The sequence below is a fragment of the Antennarius striatus genome, chromosome 19, assembly GCF_040054535.1.
Source record: "Antennarius striatus isolate MH-2024 chromosome 19, ASM4005453v1, whole genome shotgun sequence".
NCBI lineage: Eukaryota > Metazoa > Chordata > Actinopteri > Lophiiformes > Antennariidae > Antennarius > Antennarius striatus.
In genome coordinates this window covers 15,892,380-15,914,176 of record NC_090794.1, presented here as the reverse complement: position 1 = coordinate 15,914,176, position 21,797 = coordinate 15,892,380, and the positions used below count along the sequence as shown (strand labels likewise).

The window sequence follows — 21,797 nt, the reverse complement described above, 5'->3', positions numbered from 1 at the left end:
TACTCACACTGGCCTTCTCCGCGAGAAGTTGCAGTCTCCAAGTGCCTTGGTTCTAGTTCCTTTATGTGTGCGTACGGGAAAATATAATGCGTGTGAAACAACAGCAACATTTAAGTGTATCTGTTGTAGGCCTTCCAGCGTCAGGTGCAGGAACACCTGACCCAGCTGGAGCTCATCAACAAACAGTACCGACGCCTGGCCCGAGAAAACCGCACTGACTCCTCCTGCCAGCTCAGAGAAATGGTGCATGATGGGAACAGGCGATGGGATAATCTTCAAAAGAGGGTAGCTGCGATCCTACGCAGACTGAAGGTAACATTTGCCTATACTGGTCAGTAAGAGTAACTTAGTAACTGAGGATATTTGGGTTTGATATAAGAGTTGATCAACCCTCCATAAAACAATAAACCTTCCTCTGTTCACACAGCACTTCATCAGCCAGAGGGAGGAGTTTGAGACGGCACGAGACAGCATCCTGGTGTGGCTGACTGAGATGGACCTCCAGCTGACCAACATCGAGCACTTCTCTGAATGTGACGTCCAGGCCAAGATAAAACAGCTCAGGGTAAAACGAGCTCACAATGAGATGCATACGTTACAGCATAAACCAGTTTCAGATTCAACCTCATCGCATGTTCTCAGGCATTCCAGCAGGAGATCTACCTGAACACGGGGAAGATCGAGCTGGTGTTCAGACAGGGAGAAGCCCTGATCAAGAAAAGTGAACCTCTGGACGCCGCCGTCATTGAGGAGGAGCTGGAGGAGCTGCAAAGATACTGTCAGGAGGTCTTCGGACGAGTCGACAGATACTACAAAAAGCTCACACGCCTCCCGGTGAGTTTAGATGGGGGTTAAGCGTCGGCTCCATCAGTTGTTACTACAGAACATACAGCCCAACATGAGTAAGAGCAGGTTCGATCATGAAGCATGGATTCCCATTCAGTGTATTTACTGCTGATGGAGCACGAGTGAAGAGAAGCTGAGTGGAGACTAAATGTTTTGACATTTGACTCAGTCATCTCAAAGAGGAATCACATTACAGCATTTGCTGTATACTGCATCTGTCTTCCTGCACCACCTGTGACATGGTGAAAACCCTCAGCAGTCATACCAACAGCTGCTAAGGACCACGACACACACACACACACACACACACGGTCACCTCACAGGACCCACAAAGAGCTCTCTCACCTCTAAGCTACACTTTCCCTGACTTCACTTACTTCCCCCCTATCATCTCACCTCACATTTCCCTCTGATCTCCCAGCTGGCCGATGATGAGCTTGACGGTTCGGACAGAGAGCTGGACATGGAGGAGGGCGGAGAGCTCTCCGAGCTGCAGTGGGGCGACTCCTTTTCACCCCGTCCATCCAGTCGCCCAGCCTCAGGTCCGGCCACACTCGCCCGGACTGACCGCTCTGGTCGAGACACCCCAGCCAGCGTGGACTCCATCCCGCTGGAATGGGACCACGACTACGACCTGAGCAGAGATCTGGAGAGCCCTGGTGGTCAAGGCCATGAGAGGAGGGGTCCAGCAGACGAGGAGGAGGATGAGTATCTGAGGACTGGTGCCACGGTGCTGTCAGGTCAGTCCAACGTCATCAGGTGGAAACATTCTGTTGATGAAGTCTAATAGTAATTACCCTGGAGATTTACTGCCTTCGATTTAATTTAGTATGTATTACTGGGAAATAGTGACAGTGTTGATTGCAACTGATTGGTACCATTTTTGTACAGTAATTCACATTAAAGTAAACTATGTGCAGTCATTGGATTAACTCTGGCGTATGCAAACGTTTTTTTGCATTGCCGCAACTTTTCCGTCTTCCACTGATTCTCCATCCTCTGTTCCGTAACTGGATCAGTTGTCATGATGATAAATTTGTTGATTAGAAGTTTGATTGTCACCCCCGTTGAATGTAACAGACGTCTGTAGACGTCATTGACAGTCAGTGAGTTAATTAATGTATATTTGCACTTCTTTCAATAGAATCATTAAATTGTGGTTTTGATCAGTTTAGAATAAATTAGAAGAGACATCACAATCAGTCTGGAATGAGCACAAGATAAAGCAAGGAGCAACAAGCAAACAAATCTGAAGAAATATAACCATAAAAAAAATCTCAAATGTTCAAATGATTGAAGCACTAAATGAAACATCGATGAGGAACAGCTTAGAACAAAGAGTTCCGAGGTAAAGGATCCAGATAAACCACAGACATCACATCCAACTATGGCCTCATGATGAATAGTGGATGTTGTGTGTGTCTCTTCCCAGATGTAGTTATCCCAGAGAGCCCAGAAGCCTATATAAAACTGACTGAGAACACACTGAAATCATCCTCTGGTAGGAAACAGCTGCCCCTGGCTCTGCAGCATGAGACATAATAAACAGCATGCCATAAAATCCTATTAAAACCTCATTTGAAAGGAAATATCACCGCCACATGAGTGAGCATCGTTTAAACTGCATGTCACATTCTCCAGAAGCATCAAGATAATATCCCTGCATGCTGCATTCAGATCACCAAATTCTAATTTCATCCATCGCATGTTTTTTTTGTTTGTTTTTTTTGCTAATGTTAAGTACAGACTTTTTCCCCGTTGACTATTCATATTTGCATTTCAGACTAATGCAGGTAGACGTCTGCCCCAACAACATGAAAAAAATTATCACACCATCTAAAGCTTCACCTTCCGAGCTTTTATTAACGTCGTTCCTTTCTGTGTGCAGGCGAGTCGGACCAGCTGGAGGCCAGCCTCCGGCAGCTGGACCAGGCTCTGGATGCAGGACGGTACCACCTCCAGCAGATAGAGGCCACTGGCAGCAGCTCCAGCCCTGACATCGACTCCTCATACATGGGCTATGTGAGTGTAGAGGCGCTGCTACATGCTCACATACTTAACTAGAGGGCAGCAGGGTAGTGCATTAAATAGAACTATTCGACCTACATCCTACAAACACACACAAATGACAGTCAGTCTCCATCTGGGAAACTGAGACGAGACCAGCCACCACTAACGTCTTCAAGAAACTTTCTTAATGTCCAGTGGATTGATTTTCCTATATTTTTTGTTGTTGTTGATCAATTAGGAAAATTACATTTAAATTGTGAATAGATAAAGTAAGCTTCTAAAAAGGTGACGTATCTTCTACGTGAACATATTCATATAAACTTTATTGCAGAGCTGTAAACTATTTGCTTCATTGGGAATAAAAAAAACAACTGTTCTGTCTTTCTCAGACTAAAACACATAGTGTCGTGTCCACATGCTGCATGTTGTCACGTCTGCATGTGTGTAATGTATAGATGCTTTGTGGCTGACACGTTGATATGTGTAGTTGTGTTGTTTGCCTAGTTATCACCAGAAACCTTTTTTGGGTTGTTCTTGCGCTTTCATCTGCCTTCCGGTCGAGTTCATAGCACCCAAATATTATAGGTCCTGCTGATCAGGAGACAACTAAGTTGTTGCTAAGTCACAAGACATGTCACAGATACCGCGTGTAACAGACAGCAATTTCTTTTGAGGGGAAATGACAACATGATAGAATATTTTTGTCCTTTTTTTGCTCCCAGCTCCATTATTCACTGGATAATTGGTCATGACAAGCATGACGTGTATTTGCTTTAATTAGAAAATATCCAGAGCCCAAAAGTAGTGTTGTAAATATTGTTTGTCATGATGTCATGTAGCTATGTTTACCTTTGGCTGTTAACATCTTATAATTCTTTTAAAGAAATGAAAACCTTCTAAAAGTGTTTCCTGCTGCTTTGACTCATGTTAGATGCGTCTGATGGGGGAGTGTCGAGGCAGCATAGACGCCATGAAGAGAGCGGAGGGAGAGCTGACACAAGATGAGGACAAAGGGCCGGGACTGGCCAACCCCACCAGCACAGACTCTCAAGGAAAGGGTCAGTTTAATGCAAACAACAAACAAACACCCTTCTCCTGAAGACTCTCTTCCACTGATCTGAATGTTCTCCTGAAGGTGTTATTGAGCGCTGGGAGCTGATCCAGGCTCACTCCCTGAGTGAGAAGCACCGACAGAAGCAGGACCTGCAGCAGTGGCAGCAGCTGATCTCAGACCTGCAGAGCATGAGGGCCTGGTTAGGCCAGTCAGAGGCTGAACTGAACCAGCTGCAGGGCTTCAACCTCAGCACCGACATACACGTCATACAGCAGAGAATCAAGAAGCTCAAGGTTTGTGTGTGTGTGTGTGTGTGTGTGTGTGTGTGCGTGTGTGTGTGTGTGTGTGTGTGTGTGTGTGTGTGTGTGTGTGTGTGTGTGTGTGTGTGTGTGTGTGTGTGTGTGTGTGTGTGTGTGTGTGTGCACCTGACACTGCATCAGTGTGTGTGATATGTCCTTAATGGTAAAATGTTTTTTGTTTAAGATGAGTTTTGTCAGCTTCTACCATTTGCATTTACTCCTTTTCCAAAGATTATTTATTTCCACAATTTTTAGAAATTACATGTTTCATTCTCTGCTTGTGCAGCTTAGCAATTCAAAAATGTTATTTTTGACCAGTTCCACCTACAAATGAGAGACTTTTTCTGGCAGAGCAGTAAACAAGATTGAAAATAATAATTAAAATTATGTAGACGTTTAAGTGAGAAATCCATAGAAATAAGTGCTGAACCATTGATACTGCATACTCCTTATTAGCTAAAATTAACTCAAGACTCACATTTGATTCTTCTTCTACTGTTTGTGTCTTTCCTAAAGCCAGAAAAAGATATTTCTAGTTCCTCCAGCTTTTTTTTTTTTCCCCTCTCACTCAAAGACAGTTGGTTTGCAATGAGGAGCTTGTCTGCTTTAAAAATAAAACACTGGTCGTCTTTTGTCCTGACAGGTTTTTAATGTATTCCTCAAGCAGGAAGCTGATGAATTAGTCCTGCCGCTGCCATGTCACCAAACACACAGTCATGTCCCCCAGCCTCCTCATTACCATCCTTTCTGAATCCTTCCTATCTGTCTTCAGGAGCTGCTGAAGGGCATGGATGCCCACAAGTCAGAGGTCCTGTCCCTCAATCTGAGCAGTGCAGATTTCCTCCAATCAGAGCCTGACTCTGAGGAGGCGTGGCAGCTGCGGGATGGGCTGAAGGAGATGAATGCACGCTGGGATCGACTCGGGATGTCCCTGGAGGACTGGAGGGAGGAGCTCCAGAGGGCCCTGATGCAGTGTCAGGTGCACACACACACACACACACACACACACACACACACACACACACACACACACACACACACACACACACACATACAAGAACCTTTAAATGGTCCTATACATTTAAAAACCTCCCAGTTTAAGTTCATTAAGTCATCTCCCTCTTCAGGAGTTCCATGAAATGAGCCATGGTCTGCTGCTGTGGTTGGAGAACATCGACCGCCGGAGGAACCAGGTGGTGCCCATCCCCCCCAAACTGAGCCGTGATGCATTACAAGCTCATCACAAAACACTCACGGTAGGAATCTCTCAGGCTTATGTGCAGCAAACTGGCTTCATTATTAATCACCATTAAATAAGAGGGGGTTTAGGCAGCAAAAGGCTTTTGACAGTAAAGTGGAACAGGGAATATTGACACTACTATTTTACATACCTTGTTTTATAGCTTATTAGCTTGAAGTGAAACAACAAATCTCTGCTCTAAAGATTTTTACACTTAAAATACAACAAAACTTAAAAGAGAAAACAAAGATCAACAGAGAATCACTGCAGACTGTATCAAATAGTCTTTAAAAGGAAAACTGTGATTGTGAAATTAGCTTAAACCATATGTTTACCTCAAGGTCTTATTTTTGTTTTTTCTTTGTAAAATACAGCAATGAAATACATTTTGAAACTCCACGTTAACATGATCCACACATGATAAATGTGTTATAATTTCTCCTGCATCTCTATTCCTGCAGCAAATCAAGCGTGAGCTGCTGGACTCGCAGCAGAAGGTGGCGTCTCTTCAGGAGCTGTCAGCTCAGCTGCTGGTCAACGCCAAACCTCAAACTCTGCTGATGCAGCTGGACATTCCAGAACAGATCCGGGTTCAGGGCGGCGAGTGTCTGGAGGCCCAGGAGAAGGTGCACGTGATCCTGAACCGGCTGAGGCTCCTCCTGAGGGAGGTCAGCTCCGATCTGGAGGGCTTGGAGAGGAGAATGGAGGCCGTAGAGACACAGCAGGTCAGAAACTCCGAAACCAACAGGATGGAGGAGTTACATGACCATGAAATTGTAACCTTCTTCTCCATTAGCAGCAGCTTTATTCAGGTGTAAATATCATTCTGTTTTTCAGGATTACGTTCCGTTGCCTGTTTGCAAATCAGAAATCCGTCAGTCAGCTGATCCTGTGTCAGAGGCGACTGTCCAAAGTCACCAACGAATGGTAATGTTGTTCCTCTTACTGTCCACCAGGGGGGGGGCTATCCTCTCCTCTCAATCAGAGACGGCATTAGTCCACTACCATTATGTTCCTGTAGACATCTCATAAACATACCCCCTGTATTTTTATAGTTATAAAGTCTTAATTGTTTTGCTGACATCTATGTACACCACCACGCCTTACTTTTTTTCTTTCCCCATGACATTGATCTGGAAAAAACATACAAGAAAACCTGGCTTTTCATTTCACTAAATAAAACTGTTCTGTAATGACGGCCTTCATTTCTCATTGTGTGAGAGAAAAGTAAAACATACATTCTGTTTTTAGTCTTTGTGATTGTGCAGATAACATATTTGATCTCTTTTAGCTGAACTTTCCAGGCTTTAGTCTGGAGAAGCCAGATTTCTTGGTTCTGAAGTCGATCACAGTTGATTCTGCTGCTGCTGTTTGGTTGTTGAAGATTCTTTCAGTAGATGTTATGGCTCTTTATGTTATTTATTTTTTCTTTCATCTGAGGCTTTGTCTTTATTTGCCCTTGACTGAAACATTTTTTTCTTTCTTTTACCCCTCCCTGTTCATTACGTGGCACAGCCCCGAGGCAAAAGTAGTCAGGCCCACCCAGGACACCCTGAGAGCGCCCCACACCACAGGTACATCTCTCCGGGACTCTGGAAAGACGAGACGATGATGGAACGAACGCTAAGCCTGACTAGATGTTTGATTTCAATCCATGAGAAAATCAATTAATCACCAACATTTTACCTCTTGAAAAACTGAATTATCTAATCTTTTTATTGCTTGGATGGCTTTAACTGGTCAAAAGGCTCTAACCCTGCGTTCTGTGATCGTTCCTTTTTCCAGAGTCCATGTTATTGGCTCTTAAATGAGTGGGGAACCGCCTCCTCAGGCCATTCCCTCTCTCCTTTAACTGTGTTTTACTGCTTCCTTCCTTTGCTTGCTGCTTTTTGAAAGGCTTCATGAAATTCTGCTTCATCATGCTTCTTCCTTGTTTCTCCTCTGATTCCACTAGATGGCGCTATCTGATCCCTCAGCCCTCCTCGTTTTTACTGCTTTAATGTTTCTGTTTCTTTTCTTGTGACACCAAAACTCTTTCTCCCTTTTCCTCTCCTTTTTTTCCTTTCCAGAACATACACCTTCTGATTCTGTCTGGTTTAACTTTCTGTGACTTTCATTAGATGCCCACAACACACACCTGGTTAAAACTAAACCAGCTTTCTCACGTGTGTTGCAACACAATTGTCTGATAGACAATGTTGTCTATCAGGGGTAGACGATGCTGTCTCCCTCTGATAGCATCCTTTGTGTGAGACACAGGAAATATGTTCCACGTTTCTAATCAGACACGAGATCTGAAATTCAGCAAAGTTACGGGACCTTACATCGTCAGCTGCGAAAACTTGGAATGAATCTAATTGAAGGAAACTGGACAGTAATGCTGAGACAGGAACATAAATTTCCTGATAGTAGGATTAACAAAAGACTAACATAGCAGCACTTGATAAAAGTAGTGGTAACCATGGAGACTCCAGCCCACTGTGACATCACGTGCATAGCCTCTATTGTAGTATCAAGGAGGACTAAATTAAATTGGCTGTGGAGCAGGGGCTGGAGGAGTGTCGGTGGTGCTGACCCTCCTTCAGCCCCTGTGAGGATGGGTTCCAGTGAGAACACGCTGTTCCTCCCCTCCAGTCTTGGCTCCAGCAGTGGAAATCTCCAGAGAGGCATTTGCCGTTTCTCCTCCATCTGTTTGGAATGAGATGTGACATTGAACTCTCACATACTCCCACCCCCCATACCCTGTGTTTGTGGCTGTTTTGTGTGTGTCTGTGGTTAACAGTGAGTCTTATCGATCAGATCTATTTGCTGCATTTTTTTTCTTTCTGCTGAGTAATCGTTCTTTTACACGACGTTTGTTTGGTTTAATTATTTCAAAAATATTTTCTACAGCCCAGGGCGATGTTTGTTATTTATTATAGTGTGTTTATTCTATAATTACCACATGTTCGTGTTATTGCTTGACTGACTTGAACTATTTGAAATGATTTATTAATTATGAGAATAGTTGACCAGAAGTGTCTGTGCCCTCCCACAGTCGGGGCAGATCACCAGGCGTCGCTGGCTGCGTTTCCTCCCGTTCTGACTCTCCGGACAGAGTCTCCTCCTCCCCCCCCTCAAAGGGCCAGTCCTTCCTGCTACGAGTCCTCCGAGCTGCGCTACCTTTCCAGCTGCTCCTCCTGCTCCTCATCGGGCTGGCCTGCCTGGTGCCCATGACCGAGGAGGACTACAGCTGCCATCACACCAACAACTTTGCACGTTCCTTCCATCCCATGCTGCACTACACCAATGGACCTCCGCCCATCTGAAAAGACGCTGAATATCACTACATCGCTTTGCCAAGGACTCAGCTGAATGTTTTCTCTTCACCCTGTGCCCTAAAGAAACAAACTGTTCTCCCGCTGGGAGCAACACGCATGAAGAAGTGACTCAGAGGTGATATGAAGACTTCTCTAACATTGCACACCCACCTCCTTTTAACCCACTCTTCAGAACAAAATCACGCCCACACAAATATTTAACTTTGTTTTAATTTGTATATATTATTTTTTAATTTTTTTGAAGAACCCAGTGAGATAATTGAGAAATGAAGCACTATTTATATCCTCTCTGTTGGGAGCCAAAGTCGACTGTACGTTCTGTCCATGATATTTAGTGCTGCTGCTATTTATTTAGTGCCCGGTTTATAGTGTTAGCACTGATGCCGCTTGTGCGAATACGTGTACAGTAGAATGAATAGCAACCGTTCGCAATTAAGAGTGTTTCCAGACAGAAACATCTGAAGAAGACGCTGTGATGAAGAGGAGCACAAGCATTAGTTCAACAGGGCTTTTTTTCCCTTTAGAAGAACCTGTTTAATTTTGGGAATAAGGTGTTTGTGTGATCAAATCTTAACCTATAGCACTGATGTGAACTGTTTGAAGGTACTGTATGAAGCCCTCCAACCAAGATGGCAGACGTCTGTGTTTTTAATTTCAGTATTTAATCAATATGAGGAAGAGACTTCATCTGATTTGTATATTTTTGTTGAAATGCCTTTAAGTAGAGGCGGTTATTTTTTTACCCTTCTATTTGAGCATGCACTTGAAAGTCCCAGCTTTTAAGAAGGCCAAACAATCACTGGTAGGGTTTTAGTAGTCGGCTGTGACATGAAGTAGTGAACCTTGTAATGACTGCGCTGATTATTCTGTGGTGGCAACACATCACAATCACCGGGATGTCAAAGCAAAATCTGTAAAAAATATTATGAAATTTGAAAATTGTTATTTATGTATGTACAGTTTGCTAATGCTGACTTCATGAAGAATACTCTCTTTGCAAATAATAAAACATGAAATATGTCCTTTGTTTTCTTTCATTTGGCTTGTGAATAACAAATGGTGATAATCAATATTTTCCCAATTAATGAATGCTTTTATTTTCATCCACTGTAAACAAATGACGGATCAGGTTTAGCTGGATTTACACTTGACTGATACTGATGGGATGGTTTAGTCTGGGTTTGGGGGCCTGCATGGAGGCGTATCAGACATATAGTGCAATGCATGTGTATGTATATACTGTATACATAGAGCGTTGAGTCCAGATTTCTGCATTAAATGTGTCAAAATGCATCAATTACTTAAAAACATTTCATTTAGACTGTCGGTAGGACAGAAAAAGAAATTTGGATTCTTAATCTGAATTTTCTATTTTATAAACCTGAATATTACACCAAATTATAGCTGCTACTACATAAATGATCATGAACATACTATACATCTTCTCAACAGATCATGTTTGATGCACATACAGTTTGATAATTACATTTTGGAGTTGGGTAAATCCAGCCAAACACAACACGTAATTACTGAATGCGTAGTAACCAGTTTAGTTCTGACATGGTTGAAATGCTAAACTATACATAACATTAAAGCCACTCATAGGCTCAGATTTCTCTCAGTCTCTCTCTCTCATAGACAAACACACATTTAAGACAACAAATTCAGGAAACAGAAATAACTTTACACTATAAATTACTAAAAGCTGAAGGTAAAGAGATCTGCCAACAGAAGCGAGGCTGCCTCCGTCATGTAGACAGTGCTCTAGAATGTGAAAGCTATTCATCCCGAGTCACTGTTTCATGTTTTCATCATTAAAATCGTTTTTCTCAAATACAGTTTGAGTTGAATGTGTGGGAAACAGACATAATACGTGATGTTTAGTCCTTACTGATGTTGGAGATTTAAGAGAAAATAAATTACATTCATTTGAACCTGTTAATCAGGGTTTAGTGTAGAATCATCCTTCATGTGCAAAGTCAAATGTAATGCCCAATAGCCCCTTACACCCAAAAGGAAGTGCACTTTGGTTGAAGAGATAAAAAGAGGAATTAGCTGCTCATCATTACAAAGCGCCACAACATGACCCGGAAACAACACATGAAAAGAATAAGCAGCACTGCACAGAAGCAAAATCACAGTTATCATGAAAGGCAGCAGAGAAACTCATAAAGAATCCAAGTACTGCAAAAGAAAAGTGTCTCCCTAAAACTGCAAAAATCACTAATTTATAAATAATTAGCTCATGATTTCAATACAACCTTCATCTCTCATTTCATACTACACACACCATCCATAAAAGCGACTGTCGACCTACAGATGCTGCTGGTTGTGTGGGCTCTCATAGGATTTGGGTGCATTCTGAACGGGACCCCCCGTACTGCAGGACGCCTGGACCCGTGGGGCTTCTGCTGGAGGTCTCCTGATCGACATGTGGTCCTGAGCTGGGACCACCTGAGGAGGAGCCTCTGCCGCTGCTATTGCTGCCACCCCCACTGCTGCTGCTGTTCCTGGTGGGGAAAGGGGGCTCCCTGTCAGCCTGGGACCAGGACTCAGCCTGCCTGTTGGGGAGGTGGATGCGGTGAGCGTCCAGCATCTCCAGCAGCAGGTCAAACAGAGGCACCTTGTTCTTGCACTTCATGCTGTAGAGATGCTCCATGCCTTTGTTGCTGCAGAAAACCAAAGAGACAGGAGGATTTAGTCCAAGTCCACCAATAGGTCTCTGTAGGTTTTAATACCATAGGTCTCATTCTCTTGCTGCTGTGTCACTCCAGCAAGAGCATATAGTGCATTTGTTTCCACTGTAAATAATGGACACCTGTTGTCAGTTCTAACTGATGATTTATGCTAGAACCATCTAACTGAAATAAAATCAACTAGAAATCATTCAATCAGATCAGACCAACGTTAATCAGATCGGTCACATAAACCTGACCGACCAGAGAATATTTTACTGGATATATCAACATGAAATATCAGTAGCTAGAGTGTGCTGTCTTAATTTCCCTTCGGGGATCAAACCAGTATATAAAATTAAAAAAAAATTTAAAAAAAATTTAAAAAAATCAATGGTCTGACATTTATTTCATCGTGATCAAAAACATTTTTAAAACAAGGATTATTCTACATGGTATTGCACTGGCCTCCTGCCAAGTTCAATAACGCTAAATAATGCACTGCTTCTGAATAATTACTGAAAGTTAAGTGAACATCAAACAGATGATATTGTCTTACCCCTAACTCTAGCACTCTGCTCAATCCCTGTCATTGATTCAAACACATCAGACCCAACAAAAAACACCCAGAAATGATTTTTAACAAATCCATCAGACTGGATGCACTTTTTCTTTCATCTTAGAACCATATCAAAGTTCACGATATCACCCACATTTAGGAAAAGGTACCTGACGTTTAAAATCCTCAAAACGTCTGCAGCTCCCTGCATGTTGACATTATCTAAGCATCCATCCACGTGCAGCCGGTTCATAAGGCTGCAGCCAGACTAATGCAGGTATAATAAGAGAGAACACACTGTACACACACTAGCATCCTAGCGGTAACTCCTGGCTAATTATTGAATTTTAGCGGTTTGGGCATAAAGCCTTGCATGACCTCAGCCTAAGCAACATCACAGAAGGTCTATCCGCACACAGCACAATTCCACTCCTGGCCTGGCCTGTTAATTATCCCGTATTCCCATCAAAAACCTTCTGCTGACAGAGTTTCTAAGTTGTTGCACTACGGATTCCAAATAAAAGGGAGATCACACACTTTCACACACTTCTGACACCTCCTGTCAGAAGTGTGTGAAAACCTAAACTGTGTAAAGTGATGAAACATCAAGCGTTGATCAACCTATTCTAATTATAGTCATGATATTGGTAAAACGTTAAAGACAGAACCCTGACGCAATTTTGAAGAAAGTGACAAAGTGATCTGTTTCTTCTTCCTTGGCCGAAGATCAACCCCGCAAACCATTTCAACAAAAACTTTTGACAACTTGTCCTAATGTCAAGAGGTCAAACAAACAAACAAACCAACAGCATATAAATAAACATGAGCAATCACATAACCTCCTCCAGGTGTGGCTGGCGGACGCCCAAAATTCTTTAAAAGCATCATGTTTGCAGCTCCTACCGCGTCACACTATCAGTGGGCTCACTGAGGCATGACTGTCAGCAGAAATGGAAAGACTTTCTTTAATATGGCGAAAACAAGAATCGCTTTCAAACTTCATTTCACCTCATGTGCTTAATGTGGGAGAGCAGGAGGAGCAGCTGGGCCTGCCGCCTCAGCTGCTGCTGAGCCGAGCATCCTGATTGGCTGATGTGATGTATGAGAGCGTTGGTGATGGTGTCCAGCATGCACTGCACGGCCACACCGTCATGGAGAGGCTCCATTGTTCCGGTGCAGAACGAGACGGCACCTGAGGTGGAAGAGACAAAATGGGCATTTCTGTTTGCTCTAGCAAAAAATTCAATCTACCAATCAGAACTTCAGCCCTCCTTTATGTCTGACTGTCTGGGTTCCGTGTCCTTGATAAGTCTTGAAGAAGTCAATAATGTAATAACAACCAATAAGGTAATAACCGTCCTGAAACAATAACATAGTCACTTAGGGTTGATAATGTAATTATTTGGGGTTAGTGTTAGAGTTAGGATTAGGGTTAGGATTAGGGTTAGGATCAGGGTTAGGGATAGTAATACATCATTAAATGGTTGGCCAAAACGTTCATTACGATATTGATCTATTACATTATCAAAAATGGGCAAATTTAATATGGGATTAGCTTATCAAAAATGGGCAAATTTAATATGTGATTAGCTGTTATTATGTTATTGGCTTTAAAAAGCCCTCATGTCTCTTGTCATGGGAGCAGTTATCAGATGTATTGACCTCTTTCCATAACACTAGGTTAGTCCAGTCTACCTGAGTAGAATGTTGAGCCCTCTGAGGTGTGTGTGGACAAAACTGATGGATCGAAAAATTAGACTGGGGAGCCAGTCTGCTGGAGAGGAGTCTCCACTGCCAGGTGTGGGAGTGGAGACACACACACACACACACACACACACACACACACACACACACACACACACACACACACACACACACACACACAAACACACACACACACACACACACACACACACACACACACACACACACACACACACACGTTGCCTCACCAGAGTTGAGTAAGATGATGGCTTTGAGGCAGACAAACTCCTCCGGCTTGAGTTTGAGCATGCGGAAGCGGGAGGTGGTGGCCAGCAGCATGTCAAAGATCTCAGCCATGCCTTCCACGCAGTCACCTTCATTCCTGGAAAACAGAGTGAGGAGGAGGAGGATAAAATCAGCAATCACCACAACGCCAAACATCATCCAAGCAGAGAAGCGGTGCCCTCTGCTATTTAGAAAGTTAAAAGGATTTTCTCAGACGAGGATTTTCTGTTGCGTGACTCAAAAGCTGTTATTTGCAGTTTTATGCTTTTTCTTTGTTTAATGTTGAAAACAGTTTTTCTCAGACACTGCACATGATTGTTGTTCCTTAATGACATCACTCACCGTAGAGAATTCTCAGAATTCCATACTTGTTTCTTTTGTATTTACTGGTCAGTGACAGGTGAATATGATTTAAATAAATAATATTTAAGCGGTCTGAGCTCTGAGCTGCAATTCACGTCTGAGGAAAAAGAGCCTGACTTTATCGGCGACGATGAAACTACCCTCAGAGTGGCCAGATGAAGAGCTAATGGACTGAATCACTGCAGCGCTCAATTTGTCTGGTACCTCTGAAAGGTGGCTGATACCAGTGGATGGAGTGCAAGATAAACTTTGAAGCACAGAACCAAGGGAATTTGTCAACCCTGACCCACAGCGTTTTAGTCATCATGTCCAATTGGTGAGGACACTCATACGGGGGCCATGTTTCAGCGGTAATAGTCTATAATACACCTTTGAATGAAATGGTACCATCAGACACATCCGAATGAAAGCTCCCTGTGTCTGTCTGCACAACTCCACGTCCCTCTCCCTGTCTCCACCTCTCGATCTCTGTTCCTCTCTGTGCTACGGAGGTTTGGTGAGCTTGTTTACTTCAAACACAAGGAGAAGTGGAGGGAACAGGCTGTGCCTGCAAAGCGGAAAGCAGCCATGTCTCATCTCTCCCTGCTTCTCTATTTTCTCATCATTTAGCTCTCTCTCCTCCACCTCTTTGCCCGTCATCTCTCCCTGAGTCGTTCGGTCTTTTCCATCATTCCTTGCATTGAGGCTTTGATTAAATCTCTGCCCTGCTTGCCAGCTCAACGCTGTAATGATGAAGGGATATTTCAGGTTAGATAGAGGCTGCTCTCCTCTCTGTGGGGAACATATAATTAGTCTTTCACTCTATAACAGGCATGTTGGGATGGCACAATGGCTGGAAAGGTGTGAAATGGAAAATCTACAATGCTGATGTATCACTCTTAACATTTGTGGGAGTGAGAGGAGGCTAGAGAAATGGGGAGAAAAAGCAGAGCCTGAAAAAGTATATAAAAGTGTGTGTGGCACAGAAGTTGGACTGGTGTTCGTCGCTACCTGTCCAGTATGAGGTCCTGTGCGAAGATGAGTTTGCCGGGGCAGTGGATGGACCTCCAGATGAGCCCGATCATCAGCACCTCCAGCCATGAGCTCTCCAGCAGCTGCACCTGGTCATGGAGGGAGAGCTGCAGGAAACCTGGAGATAAACACATTTTTATGGTCTCAGAAAATTCATCTCTAAACGGTCGGTTACTTATAAATGTTTTATCCTGCTCACATCATTAAACGGGAGATCCAAACATAACAAATAAAGAGCGTTAATGTCATTTCCCTGTTTACTGCAGCGTGCTGGGTAATTTTAACACTTCCATAGTTAAACGTGAGCCCATTCAATCTCACTCTTAAAATACATGCTTTTGTTTTTTTGGCAGGAAACGGTTTCTAGAATTAAACAATCTCACTGCTTTTATAAGAAGCCTTACCGCTGGTGCTCGGCTGTCTCAATTCATGTGCAATTACAGCCAATTCACTCCCACTCAACCCCCACCACCACCCCACCCCTTCTGTACCCTGGTTGGGACCCCTTGCAATTAAAATGCGTCTCTGGGCTTTTAGTGACGCACAACTTCGCAATATGACAAAATCGGGAGTCACCCACTTGTTGTGTGTGTGTGTGTGTGTGTGTGTGTGTGTGTGTGTGTGTGTGTGTGTGTGTGTGTGTGTGTGTGTGTGTGTGTGTGTGCGTGCGTGCGTGTGTGTGTGTGCATTTTAAAGGGTGATGTGTCCCATACTCTATGGGGTGCCAGCAGATTGGCCAAACAATCCACTTAAAGGTGATGACTGTAATCACCATCACGGTAATGGTTTGGCATGTGTGTGTGTCTCCATCATAAAGTCCCCCATCACCTTGCTGTCAAACAGATATCAGTCAAGCTCCACAACCACTCTCACACACTACATTCTCTACATTTGAATGTCTCAGAAAGACAGTGAGTTTTTAAAAGTATGTCCTCATTTTGGATGAGACGTGCAGCAGATGTCATGGTGCTCCGACAGCTCTGACTCACATGTTTTGCACCTGGCCTTTTTTTTTTTAAAGCTCCAGGCATACGCGTCAGGCCACAATAATCAATAATCGAGCACTTGAAATGAGGATATTAGAGCATTTTGTATCATTATTTGCAATTTATGTAAATGTAAGTTAGTTATAAGTTAGTTATCCTTAGAGATCTAATGATGTCAATTCACCTTTCTCTCAAACCAATATTAAGTTTGCTCTATAAAGATATTTTAACATTTGTCGGAAAATATAGTCTTAAAGCCCTGAGAAACATCACACATGGATGAAAACAATGCACAGAAACACTGCATTAACTTCCAAAGGACAAATATTAGAAAAATGCCAGCAGCCAATGTTAACTATTCCACTTATTTGCAAAATTCTGCTCAAAAAAACAGCATAAAAGTGACACCATTGTTCACCATCAGTGACTTTCACCTGCACTTAAAATATGCTGCATCCAGCAGTACCTGGAAGTTTCTTGGCCCAAGTGATCATGTGGACCAGCTCCCTGTCGGCCATGCTGGTGAGCAGGGTCATCATAGTGACCTCGGTGTAAGGTCGGCTGAGCTTCTGACGGGAACACAGCATCGGGGGCTCAGCACCCTGGAGCAGAAGGAGCACCTGGGGAGCAGCATAGGAGCCACCACGCCATCAGCACATGTAACCAGAAGCTGGTTGAAGTGAAGACTAACACATCCAATAACATTTGCTATGTTTAGGTTCCCATTGGATGATTCCAGAACACACCTGGTCAGGAGGCATGTCGATCGCAGAGGACTTTCCTTCTCCGGCGTTCACACTGCTGCAGCTGCTGCTGCTCGCGTGTTTCCTCCTGACCTGAGGGGGTGCTGTTCTTTGCTCAGCATCCTTGGAGGCCTTGTTTCTGTCGCTAGTGCCAGTTCTTCGTTTGTCACGACGAAAAACACGCCCACGGTCCTTTCGCACACCTACAGTACAGAGAATATAGAATCACATGAGCTGCCAGCAGACGGGTGTCAGTGCCCGGGCTCATCAGGAGCTCCAGACTCAAGTAACTTCATATCCTGTTCCATCAAAATATCCAGCAGAGCAGATTAAATGGATGCCTGTGTAGTTCAACTATGAAAACAAAAATGTGGGTGTGTGTTAACCAGTGGTTGTACTCCTTAAGAGGAAATCGCTTCAAGGCCAAGTTAAAGTTAGTCTCAAACGCATCAGCTCCAGCACTCCAATGTTTAGGAGTCTTCTCAGCTACATGATCGACACACGGCCATTAATTTCTGGAAATTTAACAGTGCAAAGTAGACTTTGCAAAAAATACAAGAAAACAAATGTACAAAAAGAGAATTTTTAAAATGTATTTAAAAAAACAACAAAAAGACAGTCAACACAACGCAACTGAGAATGTCAAATATCAAACTGCAAAAAAGAGATTATATAATATAAAGCAAATTTAAACAGAAGACTTAATTTGGATAAAATGTCAAACCTATGCGGTGTTTCTACGTACCTCCTTTCATCATGCCTACTTCATAACACTTCCTAAGACGGCAAGCCTGGCAGCTCTTCCTACGATTCCTGTCAATAGTGCACTGATTGGTTGCTGGGCATATATAGTCATTGTGACCTGAAAGGGAAGAAACTCTATTACTTCAAGCCCAACACTCCAGCATTCATTTCAGATTTAAGGTTATTTAGTAGCCAGGAACACTCTATTCCTATTTTAAATGGATCTAAGATGGAGGAAATTAAAATGTGGCATCTTGTCTTTGTCATTGGCTCAGAGACCATTGGTTTCTTTTCTTTGTCATTATGTCAAGGCAGAATGTCATATGTGACTGAGCAGATGAGGCCTTTATACACACAGAGACAACTTTACATGGAAGTTACATGTTGTATGAAATACAGGAGAGGCAAGACGTGGAATTATTTATTATTAATCAGGACAGCGCTGCGTTTTTTCCTGTATTTGCAAAGTTGAATATTGCGATCATTTGGTTTTAATGTTCCACAGAATATAAACGTAATGTTTTCCTGAGTATATGTTCAGTCGCACACATTGGTCACAAATGGAAGCCAGACACTGAATACTCACCCTGGATGCTCCTCTTGAAGAAGGCCTTGCAGCCTTCACAGGACCACACTCCATAGTGGTACCCCGAAGCGTAGTCGCTACACACAGCGCAGAAACGCATCTCTTTGGCCATCTCAAACCCACTGAGCCCCGCTCCGGCCCCCGCCTCCCCCACACTGTACGAGTCGTCACTTACACCACACTGATCCTCTCTGGAAACGGCCTGCTGACTCGACGGGACACTGGACCTGGTAAAGAAATCAGATTTTAGCTTGATTAAAGCTCTCCCACGTTCACTTGATGATTAAATGTTTTATTAAACTACAACTGTGAATGAATTGTAACACGGCTGAAATAATCTAGTGTTTACATCGTGGTGTTTTGTTAAAATTTCCTGATAAACTGCTCGTACTTAATTCCAGGTTGATTCTATCATTTATCAGGCTGACTTTGACTTGAAAGTGGCTTAGACAAAATCAGGTTTTATTTTACACCTGTGTCAGGAAACAATCTGTACGTGCACTCCTGTTTTTTTACGTATTGTTCCTTCCTCAAGGTCTTTGACAAAGTCCATAATCTCTGGAATTAGAAACCAGGGCAAAGCTTGAGCCTTTCTATTACAGATAATGGCAATGTTTTGTATAAAGCAAAAGATTATATAAGAAAGTTACGCCGTTATGTAATTCTGTTTTGTTTATGACAGATTTTTCAGAAAGAAAAAGATTACAAATGCTATATGAGAAGCATTAAATCCAGTAATGTGACTAAATCTGAAAACCAGAGGCAATGAAAGGTTAGTTAGGAAGACAATAGGATAAACAAAATGAAAATAAATAGTTTGAAGGGTTTATTGCTTTGCTTTGTTTACAAGTTATGAGCGATCAAAAGAGAGATAGCAGAGCAGAAAATGTGATGAGAGTATAATGATCTGGCCGCTCTTCTATCATTTTAATAATCAAGAGAGCAAAAACAAAACGGACCCAACAATCAGACTAAAGCACCGAAGGTAGAAATCTCCCCCCCAGACCTTTTTCTATGTTTAAAAGTAGCACTCACAAGTTTTTCATACCTGCTGAACTGACTACAGAAAATCTACGTTGCTCTTGTGAGCCAGGTGTGAAGTCAGATCCGGTCCCCTCACCTGTAGATGGGCGTCGAGCTGGTTTCCAGGTAGTGCTGGCTGGGTGGGTGCATGAAGGGGCTGAGGCGGGGGCTGGAGGGCACAAACACAAGAGGACTGGTAGGCCCGCTGCCCAAAGACTGCAGGCTTCCATCTGAGAGTGGCCCGTGTGCATCCACGGGGGCAGAGTAGTAGCCAGGGGTGGAGTGGCTATAAAGAGGGGTCGGGGCTGGGGTGGGAGCGGCATAGTCGTACATCCCTTCCAGGAAGTCCACAGTGGCTACCCCTCCGGACCCCCGGCTCTCTTCGGGGTACATGTCACTGAGGGGGGCTCGCAGCGGAGGCAAGGGACGTTGCGGGGAGAGGGTCTCCAGCTCGGAGACGACTGGACTGATCCTGGATCTGACTGCTGGTCCGGGAGGCTGCCTGCTCTGTGCCAAGCTCTGCCTGAACAACATCACAGCACAACAGCACTGATATGCAACATGATTTAGACTGGCTCTCCCGTTTGCTGGGAGGGGGAGTAGAAACCAGTGCTGCTCTCCCTCTGCCTTCAAACACTCTCTCTCTTTTGCTCTCTCTCTCTCTCTCTCTCTCTCTCTTTTGCTCTCTCTCTCTCTCTCTCACTCTCTCTCTCTCTCTCTCTCTCTCTCTCTCTCTCTCTCTCTCTATCTACTTTTTTGTTTCAGACCACCAAGATTGAGGAAAAAAAACATTCACAAAGACTCCTCCCAACCTCCTCAAAGTTTTTTTTGTCAAGACTTCCTCTCATACATCTCTACTGATGTGTAGGAGGAAGACAAGCCGAGTGAAAGAAGAAGGAGTGACAGATAATAGTAATTCCCAAATAACTTTCCTATTGTGTCACACTACTATGAAATGCTCACTTCTCACCTCACTTTTATTTTATATTTCCGAGCTTATGTGTTGAAACTGGTATCTGGTCGGCCATTAAGCACTGAGCCATTTTATCTAGCTGATTCTCGGCACACTACCAGGGTGACGTACGGCCAGTCTGTTTGTAACCAGATTACTGAATACACCTGAGACTCTGTCATAAATCTAATTTCTGTAGAAATAGGAGGACAAGAGCTAAAAGAACGCCCAAATCTACCTGGATACCCTACTCACCTCCTGTTACACATGAATCACAGTCCTATCTGCTCCGCAGTTCTGAGGACAGCTCCAGTCTTCTCCCTCTGTGCTAGCCTCTCTCTCATAGCTCTGACTCAGGCTGGGCTCACTGGATACAATGAGAAGAGTGGAAATGTAAAAAAAAAAAAAAAGGCAAAACAAATTAAAGATGCAGCCGAATCGATGACCAGAGTATGTTTAAGTGCCAGGTCACCATAACACTGCAAACACAACTGGAGGTCAAATCTCATTTCGACAGCCAATAATTGCAAAATCAATCCCAAATGAGGGGACTGATGATCATTTTAATCATGACCTCAAGTTTAAATTTTCATTAATATAAAAACAAAGGGGGAAAAGAAACTAATGAAGGAATAAACAAGGCTCACCTGAGATTTAATTAGAAGGATTACGATCAGTTAATCATTACTTTATCGCAGCATTTCAAGAATGACATAGAAGGCCGAACATGTACAAATCGAGGGGTGGAGTTTTCATGCAAATAAAGATTTAAGAGAATCGATGTTCGTGTTTACTGCACCAAAGTTCTTTTTAATCTGCGTATGTTTTGGGAGAAGGCAACTAAGGAAAAAGAGAACATCCTGAGATTGAGAATAACAAAATAAATTATAAACGTAGAAATTATCTCCAAATAATCATAACAATTAGAATTATATAATTTCAATTTACAATATCATGCACATTTCAATGACGTTACTTTAAAATGAGTTTCAGATGTACAAAAATCATGAAGCGTAAAAGCATTAACATTATTTCTGTGATTCTGCTCGCTAACACAAATTGTCAGTTGTGTGAATATTACAATTCTACACACTGTAAAGCTTGCCGCTGAGAAAAAGATGAACATCTGGCTCAGACTTTTTTTCTGGAGTAAACATCCAAATTTTTTAGGGCATGTCAGGTCAAGAGAAAAACAAGTAGTCCCGATGATATATATATTTTTGCATTTCCGTTGAAACAAATTTGATGACTCTGTTACATATGAGGACATAAAAATGAAGGGTGTGTAATGAAACAGCCAAATCACCCTAACGACTCAAGATAAGGAGCTTCTTGACGTAATTGACTTCATTTTCATGAACGACCACATTCACAAAGCGTGTCAGCAGCCTAAATGA

At 43.1% G+C, this 21,797-nt stretch overlaps 2 protein-coding genes across 2 annotated transcripts in view; one reads left to right on the top strand and one right to left on the bottom strand.

Moving 5' to 3' along the window:
* Positions 1–9,789, top strand: part of syne1a (spectrin repeat containing, nuclear envelope 1a) — a 125,260-nt gene extending 115,471 nt beyond the window's left edge. The window contains 14 exon segments of the mRNA XM_068343403.1: positions 130–312; positions 428–565; positions 643–834; positions 1,268–1,586; positions 2,279–2,347; positions 2,735–2,868; positions 3,788–3,914; positions 3,992–4,203; positions 4,982–5,188; positions 5,337–5,465; positions 5,911–6,174; positions 6,287–6,376; positions 6,965–7,023; positions 8,487–9,789. Coding sequence (XP_068199504.1) covers positions 130–312; positions 428–565; positions 643–834; positions 1,268–1,586; positions 2,279–2,347; positions 2,735–2,868; positions 3,788–3,914; positions 3,992–4,203; positions 4,982–5,188; positions 5,337–5,465; positions 5,911–6,174; positions 6,287–6,376; positions 6,965–7,023; positions 8,487–8,757 — 2,394 coding nt within the window. The 3' untranslated portion in view covers positions 8,758–9,789.
* On the bottom strand, positions 9,415–20,739 carry esr1 (estrogen receptor 1). The gene is made up of 10 exons (XM_068343402.1): positions 20,656–20,739; positions 19,546–19,971; positions 18,426–18,652; positions 17,841–17,957; positions 17,099–17,298; positions 16,819–16,972; positions 15,346–15,484; positions 13,956–14,089; positions 13,012–13,195; positions 9,415–11,438 (listed from the first exon to the last, which is right to left on the bottom strand). The coding sequence occupies exons 1-10, from the start codon at positions 20,667–20,669 to the stop codon at positions 11,111–11,113; spliced, it is 1,923 nt and encodes a 640-aa protein (XP_068199503.1). The 5' UTR covers positions 20,670–20,739; the 3' UTR covers positions 9,415–11,110.
* Between the last annotated feature and the right edge of the window lie 1,058 nt (positions 20,740–21,797).

Excerpts from the sequence above, each read along its gene's own strand:
- esr1 (XM_068343402.1), bottom strand. Across the intron at positions 16,973-17,098 it reads TCGACATGCCTCCTGACCAG|GTGCTCCTTCTGCTCCAGGG; the intron begins GTGTGTTCTGGA and ends GCTGCTCCCCAG. Across the intron at positions 15,485-16,818 it reads TTGGGCCAAGAAACTTCCAG|GTTTCCTGCAGCTCTCCCTC; the intron begins GTACTGCTGGAT and ends GTTTATCTCCAG.